General features: G+C 29.8%; 1 protein-coding gene and 1 long non-coding RNA gene across 3 annotated transcripts; one reads left to right on the forward strand and one right to left on the reverse strand.

The window, feature by feature from the left end:
• Nucleotides 1-7,883: 7,883 nt before the first annotated feature.
• LOC149893364 (uncharacterized) lies at nucleotides 7,884-17,120 on the reverse strand. Of its 2 annotated transcripts, none has more exons than XR_016447062.1 (2): nucleotides 8,131-8,276; nucleotides 7,884-8,008 (listed from the first exon to the last, which is right to left on the reverse strand). It is a non-coding gene; the product is annotated as an uncharacterized LOC149893364 (long non-coding RNA). The 2 variants fall into 2 exon arrangements; XR_016447063.1 differs by lacking the exon at nucleotides 8,131-8,276 and adding an exon at nucleotides 17,019-17,120 and having other exon boundaries at nucleotides 7,941-8,008.
• On the forward strand, nucleotides 11,474-13,791 carry LOC145188061 (uncharacterized). The gene has a single exon (XM_080064616.2). It carries the CDS (start codon nucleotides 11,596-11,598, stop codon nucleotides 13,648-13,650), a length of 2,055 nt encoding a protein of 684 aa, XP_079920742.2. The 5' UTR covers nucleotides 11,474-11,595; the 3' UTR covers nucleotides 13,651-13,791.
• Nucleotides 17,121-17,546: the final 426 nt, after the last annotated feature.

Raw genomic sequence — 17,546 nt, forward strand, 5'->3', positions numbered from 1 at the left:
ACAATACGATATATATATATATATATATATATATATATATATATATATATATATATATATATATATATATATATATATGGGCAATTCCACGCAAGTGACGGTCGTAACATTTGACGCTTTTTTAGCCATTAAAAATTAACCAAGAATGGTATTTACATGAAAATTTCCAGAAATGTTAAATACTGTTATATAATTTAGTATGCAAAAGTTAAATCATTCAAGTGCTCAACTTAATGCAGCGTGACGGTCGTAACGCTTACTTTTTGACAAATCTAAACAAATAAACTTTGTCAATCTTTATGCAGCCATCTACTCAGTGAAAGAAAAAATCCTTTGCTGTGTTCTTTAACTACACATTGAACTTACTATATGGTGAGTTTCATAGATTTTGCTTGAAGTTTTCCGAGAATTTTATTAAGTTTTTTGTCGTGATGGTCGTAACTGTGACGGTCGTAACGAAAAAGCCAAAAAAGAAAAACAACAAATAACGCAATTAATGACATAGTAAAAGCTAAATGATTATAAAAACCAATTAAATTATGTTAAAAAATATGAATTTTATAACATTATCAAGGTTATCCATGATGTTTCTTCAATACTGGGATCGTTTTATTTGGAGTAGGCAACAAACGCTTAATGTTATTTATGCTCCCTGTTTTTTTTGTTTTATTAACTCTATTTAATACAACTCAATATCTAGGAGTATGTACTTTCATATGCCTCGCAAATGTTTTAAGGAGCCGGGAATCCAATATAGGAAAAAAATATCTTAGAATAGTAAATTTTTTTTACTAATGTATAAGTTTTAAAATTGTTCCGCAACCCCATCACAAAATATTAGATAATTTTGAAACCAAAAATTTTTCATTTTTTACTTGCCAGAAATGCATTTTGGAAATATTTGTAACGACTTTCACTTCTTCTATTTTATCAGCTATTAAGGCCCAGCTTAGATTAATATCGTCTGTGTTGATAAAATCTAGCATACGTTTTGCACCCATTTGATGCTAAGAGAAAGTCTTTAGCGCTTAAGACGACCACTTCACGAGATTTTACTCTGTTCCAAACAAATCGCTTTAATGACCCTCCTACTCCATCAACTACTCCTTTACCGTGAGAGGTAGCAAAAAAGTTCCATTCTATACTTTGAAAATGATATATCACAGAGCAATGTTGTATGAATTTGGCCATCTACCTATTTTTGAATTGAGTGCATGGACCATCACTCCATAATATAACTTTTTATATAATCAATGTAATAGAGGTCAAATATTTCACTTAACTATGTAATAGTGGCGCGTTTTGTTTCATCATTATCTTCGGATATTATTACAACTGATTTTGGCTCTAATTGGTAACAATAAATTACAACTGTAAATAAGGTAATAGTTGACTGTGACCAATAAGCAGCTTAAACAGCATCCTGATAACCGCATGTATAGTTTTGTGAATAATCAAAGTGTATCAAAATTTGGTCTGGTTCGAGATTTTTTTTTTGACTACAATATTGCTCAGACTGGTGCTTTTAAGTGAGATGATGCTCAGTAAACTCTAGTTAATTGTCGCGGAAATTTTTAAAAATACCTTTCATGTTTTTTTTAATGTTGACTGAGTACATAGCGATGATCTTCTTTAATCCATCAGCTATAGGTGATTAAGGTATCCATGTCTCCGTTTTCGGGCAAAGAAACTTTCAATAGTTTACTATCATAGTTTCATTAGTTACTCAAAGTTTCAAAAAAAACTTTAAGTTTAGTAATAAGATGAATAAACAAACTTCAAATTAAACAATAAACAAAACTGGTTTATATTATAACTTGGTTTAAATGATGTAAATCGTTTGAAATGAATTAAATCGTTCGCGCTTAAAGTTTTTTTTTTTTAAGTAAAGAAGCCGTGATGGGAAAACCAGCATATCGTGATGGTCGTAACCTACTTAGTAACATGCTGAAATGGGGATCTAAAGCACTTTAATGTTTTTTTTTTGAAACGATGATAAAGTATGTATAAGTATCTTTACTTTTACCATGGTTGCAGTTTTAAAAAGTTTGATACGAAGCATAGAAAAAACTTTTCGATTTTTTTTTGTGACGGTCGTAACGTCTTGTTTTCATTAATATGCTCTTCTTATAGACCTAGTTAGAGTTCGTTTTTATAAAAAATATTATGCATAATGTTTAATTTTGCCTTTTAGTCAAACTTAGAAGTAATAGTTTTTTAAAAAGACAGCACTGAATCTTTTTTCAACGCTTCACAACATGACTATATGTAAACGTCAAAAAACGCTCATATAACCCTTACAACTTTAAAAGTATGTTATTGTATGATAAAATGATTTTTTAAAAAAAAATTTTTTCTTTAAAGTATTTTTAAATAACTGGAAAATAAATTTAATGCGGTTATTATATGTCGCCGTGAAATTTTTTTTTTTTTTCCCCTCTTTTACGTAGAATCGCCCATATATATATATATATATATATATATATATATATATATATATATATATATATATATATATATATATATATATATATATATATATATATATATAAAACAGATTGAGAAAAAAAATGCTTAATATTTTTGTTGTTAAGTTATTTAAGATATTTAGACGATGGTGGAAAAAAAATCATAATAAAAAGTAATTCCCTGAATAACTTTTAAAAATGATGTAAAGGTTTCCTCATTTACGTAAATGCCCCTTTTTCAATATCCTCTTATCATATTTTTCCTCCATTGTTTTTTTATGTAAAAGATATTAAAAATATATTTAAAACAAAACATATCTAATAATAAAAGACAAACAACAAGGTTTTTATAGAAGATTAATGAGTAAGCTATCGTTAGGAAAAACTAAAACATAAAAACGACAATTAAAAGCATTAGTCACCTGTATATCATATAACACAGTTTCTATTTTTAGAAATGATTTATTCTAAACATATTTGCTTGTTAACATTATTCTACGAATCAATTACACGCACGTTATGATATCAAACATTAAGTTAAAAGATATATGAGATTAAATATTAAGTTAAAAATATATAAAACTATTATCATGAAAACTAATTTAAATGATGTAAAGCGATCCAAATCATAACACGAGTATCGTTGAAAAATGTCAAAAACGCAGTATTCAGAACTTCCGGAAAAAGTAGGTGACGGAAAAATTCGGAATTCCACATACCTTATATGCAATCGTTTTTAAGGCGTCTTTTAAATGTCTCAGTTTTATCTCAGATGTCTCAAGACATCTGAGACACTAAATAGACGTCTCATAGACGTCTTGGTGCCCACTGGGAAGAGTCTAACATAAGTATTTTAAAGGGCAAAAAACATCCAAAAGCTTTATATGACATTGTATGTTCATTTATTAAGTCTTAATTTTCGCTTAATGGTTTCCTAGAAAATATTGGACAATATTCAAAAACATTTCCAGGCGAGTTTTTCTTGATCATTCAGTTTTTCTTCAAAGTTTTTATCTTTTATCAGTTCCCGTTTTATGGATCTAAAAATATTCTTAAAATTTTTTGCCTCGCTGAACTTTGAGAATTTCTCTTTCAGATATAAAAATCCACTGGCATCTTTAACTTTTACAAAAATTTTTATCTATGTCATCAGGGTTCACTAAAGGATAAATTTAAAGTTTTTATGGTCTTGAGTAAGTGATTCACGCTAAGGCCACACTTTGATATGGTTTTTTTTTCGTCTCTACCGTCCCATTCGCAAATGAAGCAGCAAAATTTTGTATAATCAATTTGTAATCCAAGCGCGTTCACTGTATTTAATTTCTTCAAGAAGAAATCTCATATTTTTGTCAGAACCATGAACCAAACAGAAATCAGAATCATGAGCAACCGGCACTGAAGGAAGAGACTTATGCACTAGTACTACTTTCAAACTAGTTTTTGAGGAGGCTATAAACAATCGCTAGTGATTTGGATCTTTTTCAAAGTATAATTAAATTCATCACAAGAGGCACGTTTTGTGTCGGTTTTGAGTCAAAAATAATAAATTTTTCCATCAGAAGAAATAAATTCCAGTCGTTTAATCTATACCCCAAAAGCTTTGCCTCTTTTTTAGACAGATTCAAATCACGTATTAAATAATTCAATTCACTTGTAAATAAGTGTAGTTCTTTTGAAGATGACGCTTCAAAACTTGGATCACCATCTTCAGATACCTTTTGTGAAGTTAGAACAAGTTCCAAACTAGAAGGCTTTGGCATAGGCAGTTCGGCACTATGTCTGTTGGCCGAAGATAAGCTTAGATACTGGATAGTGTGTTTGGATTCGGATGTAATGCCTCTTGTTTGAGTAAAACAAAAAAAGCATTTCCAATTTGCTATACCAATTATTTGGTGGACCCTTGAGTTCCATTACATCATTGGTATAGCAAATGGGAAATGTTTAGGTTCTTATTTAGCCCAAACTAATTAAAGAATCACACACTTTACAAAACATTTATGGGAAAGCCAGGAATTATCTTGATACCGTACAGGAAATCTAAAATAGTATAAGTAGCACTGTTCAAGTAGAGATGTAATATTTCGACACTGAGATGTAAAAGTGAATTCTCCACATACATAACAAAAACTGTCGGGATTTTTAGAACACTTTTGTGGCATATTTAAGATTTAACTAACGTAAAAATGATGTAAGTTAGCTGAATGCAATAGTTATACTTTCGCCTAAATGAAGTTAAATGAGGTCAGAAATAAATATGTAGCTATCACTAAAAAACTGGATGTGATGGAAACAAAAATGTTGTATATTTTAATGATGATCCACCAATATAAACAAAAGCCATCACAAAGTTCATGTGACGAAAACGGTGCTTACCAGTGTTATGATAAAAAATTTTATTAAGAACCATATAAAAGCATAGGTATGTTCTATTCTGTTCAAATAGTTTGATTAAAATTGTTATAAAAATATGTTAAAAAGGGGGTTTTATAAGCTCAATTTTTTTTACAAACATTAAAATAAGAAAATACTGCTTTCCCACAACCTTATCGTCAGTTGGTGTAAGTTGGTGTACAGTCAATGTAAGTATATCTTGCAGGGCATATCCTTAACGGTCATTCGATGCATGCCCATTTCGCTTTGTTTACCCCTAAATCCCCTTCGTTTACCCCAAAAGTACTTCGACGGACCTAACGGTCAGTCAATGTACTTTTGAACATATTATATGTAATATTAGATAATATTAATATTAATTATTAATAATATTAGTAATATTATATTAGATGTAATAACGTTATAAAAAAAAATTAAATAATATATAATGTAACAATTAAATTGCATTAAAAAAAACCAGGCTGTGTTTTTAAAAATTCCATTTAACTTTTCATAATAGAAAAAAACTTTTCTTTTCAAGGAAAACGTAAACAAACAAAAAATGGAAGGAGTTTGATCTGATGGAGAAAATTTGTCCGACTTATTTAGCAGTTACGATAGTGATGAATTTGTGCCTTGTAATTCGTTGCGAGAAAACTACATGCCTCTATTCAGTGAAAGCAGAGAACTACTATGATAGCAATCTAAATTAAGCGTTTTTTGTAGATCTTTTACATTTAGAGTAATTATGCTAAAATTACTTTTTTGAGTGTGGACCTTAGCCATGCATCTACATGTTGAAACAGTTAAATTGATAGTTTTCGGATTTTTATTATGTATTCTTGCCAGATATTTATAATTTTATGCATTCTTTCCAGATATTTATACTTTTATGTATTCTTGTAACATATGTATTCTTGCAACATAATTAAATTTTTGTAATTTGTTTAAACAGGAAGAAAAAACGATTTAGTTTTACTAGAAAATTGCAAGACCCTAAAAGAGATATTTTAGAAGTTGCTGATAAGGAAATACCAATAATATTTATTTGGCTCAGACTGAAAATAACTCTGAAATAGGAATGGATGTATAACAGACGAGCGATGTTGACTCAGTGACAAACAAGTAAGCTTAGTACAGCATGTAGTGTTGTAATTAGAACAATCGCCCTCCTATAATAGGGATATGTCTGGCAAATTTGTAAAAAGTTCTTTTTTATTTATGATTTATTTTTACTTCTTAAAAGTGATCTGAACATTACAATTAATTAGCCTGCAATCTACTATCATATACAATCCCAAAAAGAATACACGAGGAAAAAAATAAAGATAGTGATACTGCGAATAAAGAAACTAACGACCTTGAGAAACTATAAGTTGTTTCAAAAAGGCAGAGTTCTAATACTATTCTATGTAAAAGGAGAGTAAATCTGTGTGAATAAAGTATTCTACCTTACTGCAATGTCAATTTCACAACAGCCAGTTTACACAGCTCACAACACCAAAGATGTTAAAACAAATACTCCTGCACAAGATCTGCGAGGTAAGACTATGAAAAGCAAACGTAGACCGCACGGTAATGTTGATACAGCTTGGAATCACATAAAATCATTTTCACCTTACTGTTTCAAAAATGTACGATCTTTACAAAGAGAAATGTATAAGTGATAATATTGAGGCAGTGAAAAAGTCTATGTACTGTCATGTATTTTCCACAGATATAAGTGTTGGTTTTCGCGCTTCAAATAAAGATAGATGCGAACTTTGTGAGAGGTTTAACGTTGCTGAAAAAGCTGAGACTATATCTGAAAAATTAGTGAAGACCTTCAAAGACATCAAGTTTTTTAAAAAAGAAATGAGAGATGTGAGTGCTAAAGAAAAAAGAAAAAAAAAATGTTCTGTTAATTCTTTTTGACCTTCAAAATGTAATTATGACTCCAAGTGCCGAAATTAGTTCACTTTTTTATTTGAGGAAGCTAAGTGTGTATTATTTGACAGCGTATTATTCAACAACAAAGAAAGTGTATCTTTTAAGCCTTGTACATAACATAATCGTTGTAAAATGTACCGTTAAAATGTAGTTTGATAGAGAAAATAAACAAAATGAGCAAATAAAAATGTTTAAATAGCAACCTACTTTTTAATTTTGTGACTAAAATAATGATATAATATACGGTAACAGTAGTTCGAATCTTGTTATAGTGAACGTGTGATTATTTCCCTATGACAAGGTTCTTATTGCATTTGGGGGGTGGGGGTGGGGGGGTGGGGATTTATTTTTCTGTGAAGAATGAAATATTTTTACTTCAAAAATGACGATAGTAACGACCAATGACTCTGTCATCATGGGGAAAAATATAAGGAATGCATATTAATAAATTTGTATGTTACGAACATAACTTTGACATCGATTTACGCAAAACTACCCAGTGGGCACCAAGATGTCTATTTAGAGATATGGGAATACGCAAGTTTAAGTTTCAGCACATATGGATTCTTTATTAAAAATAAAGAAAATGAAAGATTTAAATGATCTAGAAGAATTAAGATAACATTATAATGATATAGAGAGCTGTGTACGTAATCTTAGATCCCTAAAAATAGAGACAACAACTTACGGCTGTTTGTTAATTCCTATCTTTAAGGAGAAACTGTCAGATGTGCTTTTGATTTTAATTTCTAGAAAATTTGCCAGAGAGTTGTTAACTTTAGATAGACTTTTAACGCAAGGAAAAATACGCGCCCAAAACAACCCCAAAACGCGGGACAATCCCAAAAAAACAAATACGATGCTGAAAAGTACTTAATTTTGACGATCGATATCTCTCTCCGTGGGCTCCAAATATTGAGTATTTTAGATTACTCAACGGTTTGCGTTAGATAAAACTACTTGATTGGTTACAACCACACAATATATATATATATATATATATATATATATATATATATATATATATATATATATATATATATATATATATATATATATATATATATTCATAATACAAGAAGTTTAACATAATACTCTTAACATTGCCAAATATCAGGTTAATAAACGAAAGAAAGCATGGCTAGCATACAATAAATACATTGCGGGAAATATTATAAAACTGGTAGTTTATTAGCGGGAAGCCGAACAGACTTTAACAGAACGGGTGAGTATCCGGGTACCTGTTAAAAAACAAAATTTTTTTAATAAAAGTTGTACTTATAAAAAATAAAAAACAATAAAAACGATGTCATTCATTTAAAATTTCTCTTAAATTTAATCTTAAATCTAAACTTTATTTTACATTAAGAGTCCAGGTTACACAACTCCCAATTAGGTTAGGAAAAACTAAAATGTCTACTGTTTCGGGTGCCAATGATGCACGCCGTCGATTGACTACATGTCCAGCAGTTGAAAAAGCGCATTCTGCTGGCATCGAAGTTGCAGGTATGCACATGTACTTGTGAACCAAAATAGAAAGCTTTGGGTAGCGTTTGGTGTTATCTCGCCAAAACTCTAAGATATTTCCGTTGACAGCCAATGGCGTTTCTGAAAGGTAAGACTCCAATTCATTCATATGTCCATACTCTTTGTTAGCTGTGCACAGCAATGCTAATTCATCAAAAACATTCTCCTTCGGTAAGTCCGGTTCTAAATTTTTTTATCACCGTGCTCGCTTTGGCATCGGTGATAAAGAAATCAGACCTATTTCTTCAAGATCTTATTTTACATATCAATTTCATATTGTTACGGTTCTTAGTGACAACTACAGTCTTCTTTTTGCTCCTGTCATGCAAATTTTTTATTTATTTACTTAGTTATTATAATTATTGTCAAATGGCGAAACATATATATAAAAATAAAATAAAATAAAAAAATAGAAAATTATTAAATTGTTTTATTTCAATTAATGATTGAAAAGTTAAAAAAAAATTAGAATTGATATTATGTAAATTGAAGCATTTTGTTTTTTTTTGCATGGACAACGGTTACCCATCATTTGGTAATGCTGCACGGACAGCATTATCAAATGACGGGTACATGAATAAGGTTGTCAACGGATACCCGGCTGCCCGGATACCCGTTGACAGCCTTATTCATGTAGTATGCGTCTACAGTTAGTCATAAATAGAATCTCTGTAATTAGACGTTTTTTTCTATGTCTAATATACGTTTAACATATACACATCTAAGATAGATGCATATTAGAGTAGTCTTAGATGGTCTAAAAGACGTCTTTTGCATGCTGGGGGTTTTAATCTTACTTATTTTTTTAGAACTTTTTCAAAATAAGTTTTTAAAATTAAAGCGTAACCATGGTTGTTCTTTAGCCTCCAATTTCTGAAAGGTTTTACCATTCGAAATTGCTTTTGCACTGGAACACGGCCAAATAGTTGTCTTCTGTTCTACAAAACTCAACCGGTTCATTTCCTTTTTTTTTAATTTCAATTTGCTCCGAGAGATCATTTTCAACATTAAAACGAATAAAACATTATCTTTGATCTTCGATATTCGAACATCACAAATCAATATAAGTATTTTATCTATTTATATATTATATATTTGAGATTATGATATAATAAAATACTATAATATACTAATATATTTATTCTCTTTTAAATTTAGTTTTAATACTCCCATTTTCAATTTCTAATTTATATTTAGTTAAATTTCTGATTTCAGTTTCAATTTACAAAATTCTAAATTAGTTATAGTTTATACTTTTAAACTTAAAATTCTTGTTTACTAAAATTCTAAACTTTTATAATAATTTACGAAGAATGTAATATTGCGGAATATGTTGATTTTAATGGAATTATTTAAAGAATTTCAGAAGAAAAATGCGGCAAATAAAGCAACAAGATAGAAAAACGGATTTTAAAACATTTGTATAAAGTTATGTTGTTTCGAAAAAAAAATCAAAGCCAATTTTTTATTTATAACGAGGTATTAGAATCATGGCGCATCTTCTAAATTCGACAATTAGGTTTACTACAATATCCTTCATAATTTCTTGATCGTATGAATTATATAAACATATAATAGTTGTAAAAAGCTCGTTGATAAACGAATTGATATTTTAGTTTTTCATGGACTTTAGCTTTTGTAACTTTGACTAAAAACTGCGCTTATATTGATTTTGAAAAAAGCTTAACTGAATTTTTATCTCTTTAAATTTTATTTCTGGATTTCCGATTATAAGCTGTTAAACTTGGCTAAAAGCTATATGTCCTCCGAACAGCGTGAAAGAGGATATCAATCGATTAATTGAGCCTCCGCACTCCGACTGGGAGAGCTCCAAAATATTTTTAGCGCTCATTTTTAAATTAATCAAACTAATTAACTGCTAAGGAAAACAAGAATTTGTTTTTTAAATCAATTGAATTGTAAAATTTTGAAAACGAAAAGGGTTTCATTGAGATTATCATTCAATCGATTTATATTGATGAAATCTTTTAAGCTATCATATATAATCTTATAGCTGCTGCTAATTGAGTTTTGATAATAATATGACTTTGTACTTTTAAATAAATTTTGATGAAACCAAACATCCAATATCCCACTTCTTTATTTCAAATTTTTTGCCTCGGTTAGTATTTAGAAATTTAAAAGCTAACCAACCTGACAGTCCAAATTTTTGGACTGTTACATGAACTTTTTTTTTACTCCACCATTTTCTTTTTTTTTACTCGACCTTTTAATAGTAGGCCTACGGTCTCGCATGTTGAAGCTGAAGCTTTTAGTTTTTCCATGGACATGAACTTTTTTTTTACTCGACCTTTTAATAGTAGGCCTACGGTCTCGCATGTTGAAGCTGAAGCTTTTAGTTTTTCCATGGTAATGATTATTTCCTCAATCGACTAGAAGGAGTAATCTTTACTTATTTTTTTTTAACTGGCTTTGAAATGTTTAAAGGTGAAATTTTGGTCTGGTTTTAATGATCAGTTTTCCTTGCTTTAAAATTTCTAAATTCCCTAAAATAATTTATACATTGCGCTACTGGAACTTTTCAAGTTTGTAATATGCGGTGTTATAAGTGTCCTTTTAGGTAAGTTTACGAATTTCTTACGTAAATGCAGTTTGCTGAAACTCAGACACATTACTAGCACAAGTCATCTAAAATTGCACTTTGATCTTCCGTTATCTGTCGGACTATACCATCCATCTTGATTCTTTGATTTCCACGAAAATGAAATTACACGTTTAGACCGAACTCAAAAGATGCTTATACACCAACACGGGCACCGAAACAGTGAGTGGATGTGTAAAGGTTAATAATAAAATTTTAATGTTTTCTTATTAACTTTTACATTACGGCTTTTAAAATTAAAAATTTGGAATTGATGAGTCTAAATTGATAAGCGGTTGTCAAGTTATGACCCTCTTTATAAAAAATATCAGCACCGATTAAGCACAAGGTTTGGAAGATCTTAAATTATAACCAATAAACAAAATGCTTTTGTAATAATCATTACCATGGAAAAGCTAAATAACCAATAATAAACAACATAACAAAAACATGTTTTAATAAACTTATATATTTAAGCATAAAACGCCAAAAATACCAAGACAAAAAAAAGGCATTTCGAAATTCAAAAAACTCAAGACTTTCTCGTCCAATAAGCGCACTCAAGCATAACACAAACAAAGTGCATGCCGCAAACGCATTTGCATTAAAAAGCTCAGGTAAAGCTGAAGTAAATTTTAAACTAAAACATTTTTTAAAAAGTTAAAAATTCTTCTGCATTTATGCAATGGGGTTTAAACGATGGGATTAAGACTTTCAAATTTTATCTATTTTTGTATTTCTTTATCATGGAACGCTATAGTTTTTATTATTTTAACACCTGAAGTGAAAAATATTGTCTATGCAAAATGCGTTTGGAAGTATAATTTTGATGTTTGCGATAGGTTTTTGGGTATCGAAGGAGGCTACCGGTTTACCATTTCGATTGCCCTATTTTACTTAATTTTATCCTTTGTTACAATAAACTGCAACTCAAGCTTTGCTCCCTGGATTCATGGAGAATGTTGGATTTTAAAAATTTTACTATTGATTGCAACCAATGTAGTTGGGCTTTTAATTCCGTTTTCGCGGTTTCTCTTAGGAGTTCTTTACAACATATTTTTAATTGCAGCAATATTATTTATAGCCATCATATTTATTCTGCTTATTGACGCTTCTCATGCTTTTCGAATGCTTTGGATTAGAAAAGCACGGTCAAATGCTGATTCTCCAACGTGTTACATGTGCACTTGGCTTTTCGTACTTCACTTAACAACATCTTTGTTGTATGCAGTTTCCATTGATATTATAATTGCTTTTTTCTTCTTCAACAATCTAAAGAATTGCGTCAATACGATTTTATTTCTGTCTATAAATGTGTTGATATGTTTGGCGGCGTTTGGAATATCTTACTATCCCAGTCTTCGAAACCGACAGTCGTCGTCACAGATTATTTTTGCTTCAGTTATGTTTGTTGTTGTCTATAGCACGTGGCTCGCCTTATCCGATCCTGAAAACGAAAACTGTAATATGTACGGGACAATTTTTGCGGGATCGCTGTTAGATAGCTCTGTGAGCTTTCGTTCAATGATTTCAATAATAATTGCTATACCACCACTAGTTTTTGTATGTCTAAAAGATCATTCTGTTAAATCTTACCTAAAAAGTTTAGTATTCTCCACAGATACTTCAGAAAGAACTTGGTATGAATTCCCAGTATTCCATTTTATCATGTTAGCGCACGCTTGCTTTGTATTGATGTCAATCACGAACTATTACGAGCCCGTTTACACTGTGTTCAAGCCAATTGCATACTCGTTAAATCGCTTACAAACTTCAGTAATTTACTTTGAAGGGTACAATTGGAGGCGATTTATAATGCTTTCCACACTGAGTACTTTAATGCCCATTTTGTATATTATGGCATTATTGATAAGTATTGTAAAAGATTGTTGCAGCAAGCGAGAAGTTCAAGATCCGAAGGACGAAATAAAAGTCGTGAAATCTATCTTAAATAACGTCTCAGGCGAGTTTCTTTACTTAGAGGTATCTAAATGGAAAGCGTTAGAAATGTTGCGAAAAAATATCGGCGATGCAAAAAATATCAACCGATCGCACAATAACGTTGATTTTATACTGCTGCAATGCTTTCGAATGAGTAAGCTTAACATATCTTTTTGGCATTTTCCAAGAAATCTTTCTCAAACATATTTTAGCGGGCGTAACGGAAGCAATGCGTGCACCATTATTTCTTTGATATTTGGTCGATTTTTTTCACGATCTGAACTTCCTTTTCAAAACACAGGTTATTTGGATGCCGCTTGGTTAAATTTATTTCACTCTTGCATTGAAGAAGGACTGCTACTTTATGATTTACTAGTAAAAGACATGGGTGTCTTAGATCTATGCATTGAAGAAGTCAGAGATCGCTACGGTGGAAGGCTAAATATAAGCGATGTTTCGCCTTCATTACCTGTTTCCTTTGAGTCGGAGGTCGAATCCGTAACAATTTTGTATCAACTTCAAAGACTTATTAGCTTGCATATGAAGCAAGTGGTTCTATTAATTCACAAGGGTCGTACTTCAGCATTTCTCATTTACAGTGATGGTCGACTCATTTATGCTGATTCCCACGCCTTTGGGTCAGAAGGTGCTTTATTAATGGCATGTTTAGAAAATGATTTAAGTAATTTGATAGCATTTTTAAAAGATCTTTTAGGCTCAAACGATAACAGGCTGGCAACATTAACACCAGTGTTTTATGAAGATAGATTTTTAAGTAGGTATTATTCACAATACATGGATACATCGCAGTAGGTTGCTTTGGGATATTGAGACAGGGATAACATTTTTTTATAAACTGCTGTCTTTGAAATAAAACTTTCTTTCAATAAAAATTTTTGCTTAAAGTTTCAAACAGTTAAAACATGTTGCGCAAAAAAAAATTTGTCTCAGCCAGAAGTTGTTTTTTTGTAAATCTATTTACTCAAACAAAAGCAAACCCTAATTAACGATTAAGGTTGACATTAATTGTAAGTCAAAGTTTATTTCATTTGGTAGCGACAACGCTGTTTAGAAAAATGTTTATTTCGGTACTTCAATATTCACCAAGTTTTTAAATTGTGAGATAATACTGTAAACTAAAAATGATCTTTTGCAAAACTTAATATTTGCTAAAAAATTTTCTGAATCCAATAGTTTACACCTCTTTCCTGTTATAAAGAAAAAAGCAACGAATTTTTAGAACGATTCACAATTTTAATCACGTGCTTCTAAGTAAAAGTGTAAACAATTATGAGTAAAAAAAGAGTAATAAAAAAAAAGGAACAAAAAAGTAATAAAAAAAGGGACAAAAAAATTTCTGGTGAAATCTGGAAGAAGCAAAAAAAAAAATATTTTCCCGTTCTTTCTCGTTAAAAGAACTTTTTAGGTGTTTAAAAGACCCCTTAAACTTGATGACTAATCTAATTTTATCTTTGGTTTTTATTTATTAGTTCATTTGTGGTTAGTGAATCAATTCACGAAGATACTTTAATTATAAAATAAAAATTGCAACGATAATGTTTACAGCAACTAATTATCAAAAGCCTTGTAGAGAGTTGGTTTATAACTAAGAAAGTCTAAAAATAAATCGGAGGATTACAGAGTCTCGGAAAATTAAAAAATAATAATAATTTGCATAAATATCACTTTTTTCTTTACTCCTGAATCCAATTCTGTTGACTTCGGAAGTTTTGAAGAATTTAATCTCGAAATCCCTTTGTTTTTATAACTTTGTTTTTATTTCAGGTACAAATTTAGGGAAAGATTTTCCGAAAACTAGAGATCCGAAGTAATTTGTATTTTATATTTTCACATTCATATTTACTTTAATATTGGTTTAAGTTTGAAACGCAAGCAAATATTCATGAAGCAAAATTTTTTATTTTATTTTATGAATACCAGCTTCCGTTTAAAGGTTAATCTTTAAACATATTCAGTTGAGCATATCCAGCCTAGTTAAGCATATCCAGCCTAGAACAATGAGGATTTTTATCTCAGAATTGATTAACTGGGTTAATTTGTAATTGACGCTTTTAAGGTACTTTATGTAATGCTTATGCATATTAAATGCTGAAGTGAATAAATGGTAATTAACATGTCTTAACGTTCTTGCGAATTGATGAGCTTTGGTACAACAGCCTAATTTAGTATTAAAGGGAGTTGTACCAAACTTTAGATTTCCAATAACGCTACTTGGAATTTCTAATAAGGCTGCTGGACCCTCTTTGAAAAAATACTTTCAATGCCGAAACAGATTTTTGTGCGTATCTTTTTTTATTCATTTAAATTTTTACAATTAACAAAGAGATTATCAACGATCAATTTAAGGAGGTACTCAATAACCAATTTTAAGATTTTCACTTTTTGAATCAACTTGATAAAAATTTCATAGTTTCAAAAGAATCGCTACATAACACTCTTGAACTAGGTAGGTGGGTAAAAATGTTAAACTATTTACAATGGTGAAAATTTAAAAAAAAAACAGTTCAACAAAAAGTATCCATTGTTTAACTAACAAAATTTGGTGCTTGTCTGGTTTCGCACCCCCCTTTTTTTTTTGCAGATTCTGGAAGATCTTTGTCTGAAACGGTAAAAAATGGTATTCATTTTTATTTTTGACAAAGAAAAAGTACTCTAATTTACATTTGAATATTCCATTTTTCCGTTAAAAACGACGCTGTTTTTAACTCCATTTTGAAACTTTTTAATGATAGTTTTAAAACCATAAATTCAAACCGCTGAAACTATTTACCTGGTTTTTACAAGCGTTAAGAAATACAAAGAACAAAAAAACAATATATTATATATACTAGATGTCTAACATGCGGGATTTTATTGGACGAAAAGTGAAGCCGCTTTTTTTGTTTACAAATTTTATCTACCATTTGTAATAAGGGTAAGAGCTATATCCGACATGCGAAAGAAAAGTAAAAATAAATGTTGAGAGCATCTAAATTTCTCAAAAAAATAAAGATACTTCGAAAACTCGTTTTAATAGTGATTTAAATAAGTAAAAAATAATTGCTGCAAAGAACCGAATGCTTTTATGTAGTAAACTTTTTATGCGATTTTTTTAATGCGATTGTCCACTTTTTGCAAAATTCTTTGTTAAGAACTGGAAATCAGTGAAAAAATGTCACTTCCTTTCATGTATCTATTAGAACAACCATACGCAACTCATGAATTCACTATTTTAATGTTAACTTTTAAAATGTCATATAGGAAGATAAGCTTTTAGCCCGAATTAGAAATGGCTTCCACGCTTCACTTTTCGTCCAATAAAATCCCGCAAGTTAGACATCTAGCATATATAATATATTGTTTTTTTGTTCTTTGTATTTCTTAACGCTTGTAAAAACCAGGTAAATAGTTTCAGCGGTTCGAATTTATGGTTTTAAAACCATCATTAAAAAGTTTCAAAATGGAGTTAAAAACAGCGTCGTTTTTAACGGAAAAATGGAATATTCAAATGTAAATTAGAGTACTTTTTCTTTGTCAAAAATAAAAATGAATACCATTTTTTTCCGTTTCAGACAAAGATCTTCCAGAATCTGCAAAAAAAAAAAAGGGGGGGGGGGTGCGAAACCAGACAAGCGCCTTTTTTTTTTTTTATTAATTGATTTCACATGTGTTTTATAACTTATAATTCACTTTAATTAGAAATTGAAAAAATCCAGATCTGAACCGCTTTTCATTGAAATTTAAAGTAAGTACTTAATAATAACGGGGGACTAATTAGATAAGTTTTATTACAAAATTCCAAGTGTATATGTTGCAAACCTTTCTCTGAAAACTTGAAAAACTCTGAAAATCGACCTTGAAAAACATACTCTGGAGATGTAAATTGTAACTTACAGCAATTTGTTATTTAAATTATGGCGCTCAAACCCTTTCACAACTTACACATATTTTTTTAAAAAATGTAATTTTTGGGTAAAAGTAACAATATATTTTTCGTAAATTAAAAAGTTAGTCGACTAATTTTAGTTACGGTTTTTTTAGTTAAGTTAGTTACAATTTTTAGTTTTGGTCACAACACTAATTTTTGAGAACGTTTTTGTAAAAATTTTTTATATTATTGAAAATTTATTTTAGTATAAAAATATTATAAAATACACACAGTTATATAAAAAGAAACTCACACAAAAAGAAAATGAAGTCGTTATCCGCTTATCCCCGACTATTTGGTGTAGACCGGACACCATCAAATACAATAAAAAATCATACAAACTAAACAAAATAACTAAAATTGAATAATTATTTTGACAAAAGATTGTACAAAAAAAATTATTACATTTTAAAAATTTTACATATAATTATACGTACAAAAAAATCCAATCTTATATCTTTTTGAAAGACAAGTATTTTAAAATCCCCGTTTATGGACTTTTATAAATGATAATTATATCAATAATGAATAAGTGTAAACCTTAATATATTTCTTAAAATAAACATTTATAACATTACTTCATTATTAAACTTCGAACTCTAAAAGCCCGCCAAAAGATAAAGAACTCCAAATTATAAAAACGTGCTCACACGTTCTTCCATTCTCATTAAGTCCCAGTCTTAGTTACATTCTTTCTACAAGTATCTTTGAAAACCCAAGCATTACATGCGTTGTTTACACATGCAAGCACATGTTACCAAGAAACGCTTTTTTGCACATT

This window comes from Hydra viridissima, unplaced genomic scaffold, assembly GCF_058129835.1.
Source record: "Hydra viridissima isolate aposymbiotic clone 2 unplaced genomic scaffold, HvirCarnegie_v1 scaffold_1, whole genome shotgun sequence".
NCBI classification, from domain to species: domain Eukaryota; kingdom Metazoa; phylum Cnidaria; class Hydrozoa; order Anthoathecata; family Hydridae; genus Hydra; species Hydra viridissima.